The following is a 10,362-nucleotide window of genomic DNA, read 5'->3' as shown; positions in this document are numbered from 1 at the left end:
ATAACCAGCAGTCCTCCTCCAACACCACAATACCATGCCGGCACTCTCTTCATCCTATACGTACCAGCAGCCTCAGGCAGCAGCAGCAACTCTACGCTCAACAACCTGCCATGCCTGCCTATCAAACTCAGCTCATGCAACCGCAACCTCAGCAACCCCTGCAGTTCCAGCAGCCGCAGAAGGCCCATAGAATAGATAAATCCAGCATTCTTGCGCTCTATAATTTCTCCCAGCCACCCCCTACCATCCCTGAACAACCGCAGCAGCAGCAGCAACAGCAACAGCAACAGCAACAACCTCAGCTCCCACACTTACAAACGAACACTGCATTTTCCACAAACCCATACCAGGCAAACACCAATACTAGCCCTATGGTTCTATCCGCCCCAGCAACTACAGGATCATACGCAAACCACAATCCGTTCTTCACCTCCACCAACTCAACCCCCAGCCAGCCAGCCAGCATGGTCCCTACAGCGCCATCCCAAACACAGGGCCCAGCCCATTCAGCGCCCAACAACGTGGGCTTTGCTCGAACCCACGTGAGCCAGGAATCCATTGATATCAGACAGGCACACAATGGCCGACACAGCCCCGACATTTTCGCTAGTTTAAGCGCACGGTATTAATTAACCAGTACAACCTTTCAAAACTTTATAATTTGCTTCTCACCTCCGCATTTGAGAAAAAAGGAAGAAAAGTTATACGCATTCGCGCACCTCCGTTTCAAGCATACATACATACATTGCATATATCCATACATAAAACTTTGCCGGCAACACCACAACGCATCGATATATAGCTTGTCAGCCAGCCACTATTCGATTTCGAACCAGCGTTATCCCTCTCGCCCACTGTTTCGTTTTCTCCTTCTCGGGATTCGTTTTCCCTCACTTCCTTCTCTTTTTACCTTTCCTTACCAACAGATAATGAGCCAGGAAGAAATTCTCTCTTCGATATTTATCTACCAACCGTCTTTTTCTGGGACCAGTATCCATTTTTCTCATTTCATATATTCCCCTTCACTTTTTCACCACCGCATACAGTGCAATGCATACATGGCATAGGATGGATGATTGGACCCAAGGCTTTTGTTTTTTTTCCTCACTTTATACTGGAGATATACACGACTCTCAACCTTCGCTTTTCTTCTTCTCCTCCTGTCTTCTTTGTATAGTGAATGCACCTGTGTGATTCGGCTTGTTTTTGCTTTCGTTTCCAATCTTTTGAAACCGCCATGTTCTATCTATATCCATCCGTATGCCCGCCCCGTCTTTCTATCCTATCTAATTACTCTGGAGGGTTAAACGGTTCGAGCTTCTTATTAGGTATAGATTTTGTATTAATGATATGAGCGTTTTGCCATGTTTATGACTTGCTTCGTATGCATGTGGATCCAGCTGAGACAGGCGTTCGCAAGTTACGGAGTTGAAGCTGATTAATTGGTGCGTATTAGTCTAGTTTAAAGATAAGTCTAATTGCGGGCTGTTACCGGTGGCAGCAAGGTAATGATGTAAGAAGGGCAAGACGTTTGTCTATGAGTGCATACAAGGTCAAAAGGGAAGGAAAATTTACGACCACAGGTCCCGTTGGGCATTGGAGGTCTGTCGCCGGGACATGATCCTCTGATATGCCGAGACTATATTGTCTACCATCCTGGAGAACGGTGACTTACGTTTCCGTTGCCACGGCCATTTCCACGATGACTGGCGCTGAGCCAACGACCATGGCGAGTATTTGGTGGAAGGAAACGAAAATGGGGCCGAGAATGACGAGAAGATGTTTTTCTTCTGCTTTATGTCCGGCGTCCTGTCGCTGTCGCTACTGCTCCACCATGGCCTCCACCATGACGACGATAGAGACGGTTGCGTGTTGCTACCGTCTCGCTCTCTGGCCAATACATCGATGATCCGATCGAAGCTACGCTGTTGTTGGCTCTGGGCCTTTTTATCACTTTGAGTAGTAGGTTCCGCAGTGTGGTTGGCGCGGGAACGCCAGGCACTTTGGAGTTTTGCATCGCGGCACCAGACTATCACGTCACCTTTTCGGCGTGAGTCGTCGTGCCATGCTGTGTTGAAGGTGCGGTAGCATTCGGCGTACGAAGAGGAGCGAAGGGATTGTTTGAGAGTCGGCTCGAGAGGGGAAAAGAAGATGAGGTAATCGGGCCATTCGTGCTTGGGGGTGGTAGAGGTTGATGTGAAGTGCTTGGAGAGCATACCGGTGCTGGACATCCGTTGAGAGAGGAAGTCTGAAGGGTTGTTGTAGAATAGGTCTGCTTCGTCGACGTAGGCTGCCTTTTCCTCTGGGGATAGGTTGACTGGCGGCTCGCAGCCTAGTGCCCAGGCACGGATGTGAGGGGATACAAGGTGCGAGCGCCACGGGGTGCTGTGACAGGGCATCAGGAATCCGGCTGTAAGGCCTTTTGCGGGCTCGTACTGATAGTGGGCGTCTTGCTGTTCGCGAAGGTACCCGAGTATATTGATCACACCTGAGGCGTGTATTATGGAGGCGTATATAGCGATGGTCACGTTGACTAGAACTAAGAATACCAAGAGTAATCTCCGTGGTGTGTATGACCCTGAGGCGGAAGATATTGAAGGAGTGAAGAATTGAGAGGCCGGAGCGGCCGCTAGGATGTGAAGACAGGGTAGCAATGGGTATATGAAGCGGACCTCCTTATGGGGAACAAGAGAGAGTACTGCCGGCATGGCGATGCAAGCAATGGCCAGCTGCCGTCTGACTGTGGCAGAAAGGCTGTTGGAAGAAGAAGCTCCGGGATCCATGGCCAAGGATTGAAACATGCCGATGAGGGCAAAGGGAAGGGCAGTGATGAGCAGCAGCGGGTATCCCTGAGAAAGATAATAGTGCCAGTCATTCTTGCCGTAGAAGACAGCCAGAGACTGGACGACGTTGAAGTAGAGGAACCTGAACGGCGGCAGAGTCCACGCCCCGTAGTACGTATGGTCTGCCAGCACGGAGATGGTCAGGACTGCAGACCTATCATTAAGTCAGATATGAACAAGCCGGACTTTGTTTTTACTACTTACCCGCAGATGAAGCATTCCCGGACGAGGATGAAGAGTGGTGCTAGGGATTTGGTCCATGGATGCGATCCCCAACCTTGGCGGAGAGTGGTATACGCCAGACTGACAGCCAGAGAGAACCAGATGATGGTATTAGTCGGGCGTAAGATGCACGCCAACGAGGCGAGAACCAGGCATTTCCTCAGCCTATACTGTAAGTTTACTTACTATACGTATACACTATTACCTGCGGAGAGGGAACACACCTGGTAACGTCGTCAGACAGGGGTCTCCTCGAGAGAGACCACTGCCACGGCCATAGATACAAGGCAGCGATGGTGAGACTGGTCTCCAGGCAGTTCGACAGCGTCCGCGTAGAGCAGAACCACTGCCATGGACTCAAAACGGTCAACCCAAGCTATCAACTGTTTGTCAGTCTATAACACATGTAGATACAGGAGGGATAAAGGAGGGCGAAACGAACGACCCAAGAGCTCTCTGGCCTGCCCCCGTATATCTTGCTACCCAGTCTCCACGTAAAGTAATCCCCCGCGGCGGAGATGAAGCCCTGCGCAACCTTGGGCCCTGCCACCAACAGGTCAGCCCGGCGCAGGGGCGAGAGGTGTGAGGCCGCCGCATCGACCACCCTATACACGGCCGCGAAGAGGTACGGATGTAGCGACGAGCGCAGTTGGTGCTCCCACTCCTATCGACACATCAGCCATCTCTTGTCTTCCAGCCATCTTCCCACCATCCTCCTCCTCTTCTTCTTCTTCTCTTTCTTCCCCGTCTGTCTTCCGGAGTGGGGGACGCATACCCATGTAATCCAGACGCCACTGTCCCGGCCAAAAGCAATCCTCCATGCGGGCTCCAGCGACTGGAAGTATTCGTCTGGCTGGAAGAACGTGCGGACGAGAAGAGCGTTGAGGATGCGAAAGGCCACCAGGAAGAGGAAGACGTCCGCCGTCCGCTGGTCTCGTTGCCGCAGTCTCTCCCTTCTCCCTCCTCCGTCCACCGTTGAAATGCTCCGCGCCTTTGACATCCCTCGAGAGGCGAAACCGAAAAAGCAGTTCAACCGCTTCCCACTCTTTTTTGTTTTCTCCCTCTTGGCCGAGCGGAAGACTTTTTTTCCCTGTTACTAAGAAGAAAAGCAAAGAAACGAAAAAAAAAGGAAGAAGATGTCGACGAGAGGGCGCGATGATGTCAAGGGATGGAATCCATGTGACCGTCCGCCTTACTCTTTGCGTGTCTGATTCGCCGCCGCCGCTGGCGTTTCTTTTCTTTTTCCTGCTTCTTCTTCCTCCATGGATGGAGCCGAGAGAGCAGATGGTGGAGATTGCCTGGAAGCCACCTTCACTTAACGGCATAGCGTGGGAGGATACCGTCGGAACGGGGGGGTGTGGGAGTTGAAGCCCATATTGTATATATACCGAGGGGTTGGAGGTTTTTATATCGCCCGTCACTCTCTACAACCACACGACGACGATACCCCAAAGAACGAGAAGAAGATAATAAGACACACAAGATGGCTCCAATGGCGACTCAGGTCGTCTCTGCAAGCAAGGATGTGTCGAGATACCACGCCTCGTCGACGGAGGCAGCCATCGCGGAGGAGGCACAGTACGCTGCGCACAACTACCACCCGCTGCCCGTCGTCTTTGCGCGGGCCTCTGGCACGTCAGTGTGGGATCCCGAGGGGAAGCACTATCTCGACTTCCTCTCTGCCTACTCCGCCGTCAACCAGGGGCACTGCCACCCCGAGCTCGTCAAGACCATGGTAGAGCAGGCCTCCACCCTCACCCTCAGCTCCAGGGCCTTCTACAACGACGTCTTCCCCAAGTTCGCAAAGTTCGTCACCGAGTACTTTGGCTACGACATGGTCCTGCCCATGAACACTGGTGCTGAGGCCGTCGAGACCGGTATCAAGATCGCCCGTAAATGGGGGTACAAGGTCAAGGGCATCCCTCCAAACGAGGCCATCGTCCTCAGCGTGGAGAACAACTTCCACGGCCGTACCGTGAGTCTCTCTCCTGCTGTATAGATTTCAACATAAGTGCTAATTGAAAAGTTTGCCGCCATATCCATGTCCACAGACCCCGAGTCGAGGGAGAACTATGGTCCATACCTGCCCAACATCGGCAGTACCATCCCCGGAACCGACAAACCTATCAGATACAACGACAAGCAGTCTCTCCGCCAGGCCTTCGAGGCTGCCGGCCCCAAGATTGCTGCTTTCCTCCTCGAGCCTATCCAGGGTGAGGCCGGAATCATGGTCCCTGACGAAGACTACCTACGCGAGGCCAAGGCTCTCTGTGAGAAGCACAACGCTCTCCTGATCTGTGATGAGGTCCAGACCGGCATTGCCCGTACCGGAAAGCTTCTCTGCCAGGAGTGGAGTGGTGTCAAGGCTGATCTCGTGCTCCTTGGCAAGGCCATCTCTGGCGGTATGTACCCCGTCTCTTGTGTCCTCGGACGCAAGGATGTAATGCTCACCGTCGAGCCTGGCACCCACGGCTCTACCTACGGCGGTAACCCACTCGGATGCGCCATCGCCATCCGTGCTTTGGAGATCATCCGTGACGAGAACATGGTCGAGCGTGCCGAGACTCTCGGTCAACAGTTCCGTGCTGGCCTTAAGGCCATAAACGATCCCATGATCCAGACCGTTCGTGGCAGAGGCCTGTTGAACGCCCTCGTCGTCGACGAGTCCAAGACCAACGGACACACCGCTTGGGATCTCTGCATGTTGATGAAGTCCAAGGGCCTCCTCGTAAGTCCCTGATATATTTACTCTCTTACAACGTCGTGTTCTAACGCTCTCTCTGCAGGCCAAACCAACTCATCAGAACATCATCCGGTTCGCGCCACCACTCGTCATTACCGAGGAGCAAATCAAGGAGTCCCTCAAGATCATCGGAGAAGCCATCAAGGAGCTCCCAAACTCACCCAAGTAAACACGTAACCCCAGTCAAACCTCCCTCCCTTCTCTCCCTTCCCCTCACCACCACCATACTCCGACTATCTCATATACGCTTGCATTACGTCTTCCCCCCCCAGATGAAACTAACGATTCCCCCCAAAAATATTCTCTTTTTTCAACTCGATCATATTTCTTAGCCCGAAACAGAACAGCATGTCTTGATGGCGTATTTAAACGGCTTAAAAATAGTCACTTGGGACTATAGGAAAGGGAAACGGAAGGAAAAGATAAAAAGGAGGAAGGTCCTCACTACGGCCGGCTGGCTTCTTTGTCGTCTTTTGCTTTTTATATATTATATACCCCTTACCTCGTGAGCGGATGTAGGACACGGAAGGAGAAGAGGCCTACTATCTGAGAGGAGTTGTGTAGGATCATATCACTTCATGGCGAAGGGAGTCTTCTGTTTCCGGTGTATTCTATGCCACAAGGCCACAGTGTAGTGAATTTTTTTGCTAGACTAGGGATAACCTGTATGCTTGACAGTCATGACTTGCATCTATTATAGAGTATTTCATCTAACTTGACAATTAGTTATTCGTTTATTATAGAAATACTACTTGCCGTATAACTATGCGGGTGTCCTTGATTCCGGCTTTCCTCAGAACGCGTATACTTTATATAGGGAAAGATGGAAGAATACACTATAACAAATACCCTTTGGCTTATAGTTGGATACTTGTTATACATCATAGCAGGAAGCAAAGTGCTAGTCCATGGCAACTATTCGGGGGTAAAAAAAGAAAAGAAAAAGAGAGCAAAATCATTCAAAACTGTACTGTACTCTGCTTCTTCCCCCAAGGGACAACGAGTGAACACTGACTGCAGGATGTAGGTGGATTAGAGCTTCGTTCAGCGTTCAGCTATTAGCTCGACTTCCTTGAGTTGTTCTTTTAAAGACGAATTTTGAAGATGAACCAAAACCTCGATTGACGCCTTTAGACATTGGTTAACCAGTCGACATAACTACTTTGTTCATGTCGATGATGTAACAGTCGATCTCACGATATTGCCGAACCATTAGTTACGCCTTTGATTCAGAGTGCTGGGTAAAGGCAGGTGGAATATCAAGCCAGGCTGGTTCTTGGTGTGCGGAGGTAACAGTGGCCTACGATGAAATGTTGCCGTTTACCGCCTCTGGTTAGCCGCTTTGCCCTGGAGATATAACTTATATCCTTATACGAGAACTGTACCGGAGGATCCAGGGGTCTGCCATATCCGTCTCATGGAGGAAATACCTCAGTCGTTGGTTATCGGGACAGGTCAAAGTTCGGTTAGAGAAATCTCAGCCTTTGGTACCAAGCCCTGCTTTAACTCTCGGGGAAGGCCGTTAACTGATGACTCCTTTTCACTAATAGATCTTCTCAGCTGTTGAATTTGATGATATTATCCTTGATGACTATGATCAAGGATAAAAACCTGGTTATACCATTCTTTGCTACAAGTAAAATGTCATGCCATTGACTACACGTCCATGGAGGTCAGCTGGTACCCTATAAGAGTGCTTGATACTGCCTTCTGGCAGAGTATAGCACCATACCTAGCCAATATACAGATGCGGTTGGCAACTCTTGGGCTCCTGGTGGGCTAGAATGCCTTATTATACAGGATGTTAATAGATAAACAAAGGCAATGTTCATCTATATGTCCTCCCCAGATGAAACATCAAAATATCTGATATATATATATCAATACGGGTGGCATTGTACGCCTTATCGACTCCCTAGATGTTTGGTGTCTATGGGGTATTTCTTTGTTGTCTGCCTGGTCTCTTCATTGAGGCCTTTTTCTTTGATACCCGGATAACTCTTGACGTCACTTAATGCAATCTGTTATCGTATATCCTTTGTGTCTTTTCTTCTATATCTCTCCTAAGATGATTTTCTCTTTTTTTTCCCTCTTGAGACCTTATTATGTATATATCTCAGCCGTATTCCTGCGCGGCATTCTGATACACCTGTGGTACCTACCGTATATTGTCTACTATTTCTCTACATCCGCCATAGGGGACACTACATTCAGCACTTGCTATATTCTGTCTTCTGTCTCTATTTCGTTGCCTGGTGAGAGGGACTTCTCTTGTTTACAACCGCTCCAAGGGCACGACGGGCTATAGCCTATTGATATATGCTGCGTTATATATGAACTAGCCTTTGCATTGTTTATATATACTGGCGATATCACTATGTCCCCAGCTCCTGTGGTGTATTCCCCGGTTGATGAATTACTTAAAAAATGCACAGGAAAGCAAGTCAACATCCCATTCATGCTTTCTCTGTTTCCCGGATGGCACCCGCGTATAAGTCCACATTACAAGGCGAGCCTGGAGACAGTGGATGCATGGCGTCAACGGTACGATTCAAGTCACCAAATGCTTGAATGTGTTATATATGCTTACTATGTGTATAGATGGATTGACAACTCTGTTAGCCTATCACGCAACAGGAAAGTGAACAGTTCTTTTCTCTCCAGTACCATTTTCCCTGAAGCCGCTCTCGAAGAGTTGAAGATGATGGCAATATGGAATAGCTGGGTAAGTATCCCAGGTATATTTTCAACAGATAGATCTAACAAGTTGATCTTAGCTGTTTTACTGGGACGATAGTATGAAACACCTTTCAGTACATTTTCGCCTCCCATAACTAACCTCCATTTTTTCAACGGGGAGTGTTCGATTTCGGTGAGCTGAGCAACAGGCCCGACGAGATAGAAGCAACAAGACGTGAAACAATCGACTGCGTTTGGCACATCCTAATGGATCGAAACTTCAAAGCCACCGACCTGACATCCATCGCACCGACGAGAAGGGGGGCACAGTCATTCTATGAGATCGGCATTCAAATCCGCAAGAGCGTTGGATCTGGTAAAGCTTCGACTTGAGGAATAAATCAGCACAACAGCTAACCAGTAACTATGACATGATAGAGGATACGAGGCAATTTATTACCGATATCCTATCTGACTACGTGAATGCTACTGCTGCCCTGCAATCCTCCCTCGACAGAGGTGAGGTCATGGATATTGACGAGTACATAAACACTCGGAAGCTTACGGCGGGGGTATACCCGCAGATGGCTCTCATTCCGTATGTATAAATGTTTCCAGAAAGAGGTGTGAATGCTGACCATAAATAGCTATGCCTACCGAATTGATCTTCCTGGCTGGTTTCTTGCCCACAGCCTAGTTAAAGACGTAATGGAGCAGATTGTTATCATAGTCTCATTGTACGGATTATCCCAAGCTCAACATACGGTTTCCCAAGGCTGACTTTATAGTGTTAATGATATCGTCTCTGCTCATCGTGAGATAGTAAGATAGACAGTTTCCTACCCCTTGAGAACAACTGTGACTTACCATGATCAGAAACGAGGACATGTCGATAATATCATCCCACTGCTGATTCACCACAGAGGGCTAAGTGCGCAAGAAGCGGTAAACCATGCAGTTCAAATGGTGAAGGAGGCGTACCTGACCTTTCAAGCTCTTGAACCGCTTGTTGTCCGCCTTGGAATGAACGCGGGTATTGCAAAAGAGGTCCAAAGATTCCTTGGGGGTTGCAAGGATCTAGCCATTGGTACTACAAAGTGGTCGTAAGTTTTTCCTCTCAATTCATAGCAGTAAATCCGGATACTGAACGCCAATGTCAGGTATGAAACCAGGAGATATTTTTACTATGACCAGAGTTGGGGAAATGTGAGCGTGTGTGCTGTGCTTGGGCAGTGACTATCAGTGTATCCTTTCCAATTGAGATATCTGTAGTTGACTGATTCCTTTCACTGGACTATATATCACCATTAGATTTAGGATATTTTCGCTAATAACAACCAACCAGACCAGAGTTTTGCTTTAACGGGCTTCAGCACCCCGTGCCAGACTGGGCATGCAGTGCATCATTGGGTAAAATGGCCAATAGTCAACTTTGAAGCCGAGCAGTTGAGATCTCACCTCTATCCCTTTTATAGTTCTTCCGAAGCCGTTGGGACAACAAAACCCCCTTGTCCATGCAAAGAGTTTCATCTCTCGGAGTTAAAAGGACGGAGCTACCTTTTGGCCTTCTCCAGGATATAAAAAAGAGCACCGGATGAAACTCATCCGACTCTAAACCCGAAAATAAGCTCGCTAACGGACGAAATTTGCACCAGCGACAAGATACGAATTAGTAAGCGCGAAACCGTTTTGGCCGGTTAACCGTAAAGTACTACAGGGAGAGAGAAAAAGGACGTTCTTTGTCGACTTTTGTTTGGCTAGTTGGGGGGTTTTAAAAGTGACTGGGGGGCGACCAAATGCTGACAAGAAATCTGCTTCCGAGACGGTCAGGCCTCTTTATATACGACGACGCTGGTCTCCTCGTGCATGTTAAGA

The 10,362-nt window shown here is 49.0% G+C and overlaps 5 protein-coding genes across 5 annotated transcripts in view; 4 read left to right on the top strand and 1 right to left on the bottom strand.

The window, feature by feature from the left end:
- The window catches only part of MCYG_02131 (UBA domain-containing protein 3), a gene marked incomplete at both ends in the record, with an annotated part of 2,263 nt that extends 1,634 nt beyond the window's left edge, over positions 1 to 629 (top strand). Inside the window, one exon of the mRNA XM_002849151.1 lies at positions 68 to 629. Within this exon, the coding sequence (XP_002849197.1) occupies positions 68 to 629 (562 nt within the window). The remainder of the gene's footprint in view (positions 1 to 67) is intronic.
- A 942-nt stretch (positions 630 to 1,571) lies between these two features.
- MCYG_02130 (GPI mannosyltransferase 3) lies at positions 1,572 to 4,390 on the bottom strand (the record flags this gene model as incomplete). The annotated part of the gene is made up of 7 exons (XM_002849150.1): positions 1,572 to 1,648; positions 1,676 to 2,997; positions 3,048 to 3,146; positions 3,290 to 3,441; positions 3,508 to 3,729; positions 3,841 to 4,155; positions 4,262 to 4,390. 7 exons carry the CDS (start codon positions 4,388 to 4,390, stop codon positions 1,572 to 1,574), a joined length of 2,316 nt encoding a protein of 771 aa, XP_002849196.1.
- Positions 4,391 to 4,532: 142 nt separating this feature from the next.
- On the top strand, positions 4,533 to 5,977 carry MCYG_02129 (ornithine aminotransferase; the record flags this gene model as incomplete). The annotated part of the gene is made up of 3 exons (XM_002849149.1): positions 4,533 to 5,040; positions 5,092 to 5,793; positions 5,852 to 5,977. 3 exons carry the CDS (start codon positions 4,549 to 4,551, stop codon positions 5,975 to 5,977), a joined length of 1,320 nt encoding a protein of 439 aa, XP_002849195.1.
- Positions 5,978 to 8,185: 2,208 nt separating this feature from the next.
- Positions 8,186 to 8,726, top strand: MCYG_02128 (uncharacterized protein; the record flags this gene model as incomplete). The annotated part of the gene is made up of 3 exons (XM_002849148.1): positions 8,186 to 8,352; positions 8,410 to 8,533; positions 8,697 to 8,726. The coding sequence occupies 3 exons, from the start codon at positions 8,186 to 8,188 to the stop codon at positions 8,724 to 8,726; spliced, it is 321 nt and encodes a 106-aa protein (XP_002849194.1).
- Positions 8,727 to 8,754: 28 nt separating this feature from the next.
- Positions 8,755 to 9,594, top strand: MCYG_02127 (uncharacterized protein; the record flags this gene model as incomplete). Its single annotated transcript, XM_002849147.1, has 5 exons — positions 8,755 to 8,863; positions 8,926 to 9,085; positions 9,135 to 9,224; positions 9,276 to 9,309; positions 9,364 to 9,594. The coding sequence occupies 5 exons, from the start codon at positions 8,755 to 8,757 to the stop codon at positions 9,592 to 9,594; spliced, it is 624 nt and encodes a 207-aa protein (XP_002849193.1).
- Positions 9,595 to 10,362: the final 768 nt, after the last annotated feature.

The sequence above is a fragment of the Microsporum canis genome, genomic scaffold (assembly GCF_000151145.1).
Source record: "Microsporum canis CBS 113480 supercont1.2 genomic scaffold, whole genome shotgun sequence".
Taxonomy (NCBI): Eukaryota; Fungi; Ascomycota; class Eurotiomycetes; order Onygenales; family Arthrodermataceae; genus Microsporum; species Microsporum canis.
The sequence above is the reverse complement of the archived record's forward strand: the minus strand, read 5'-3'. Positions and strand labels throughout refer to the sequence as shown.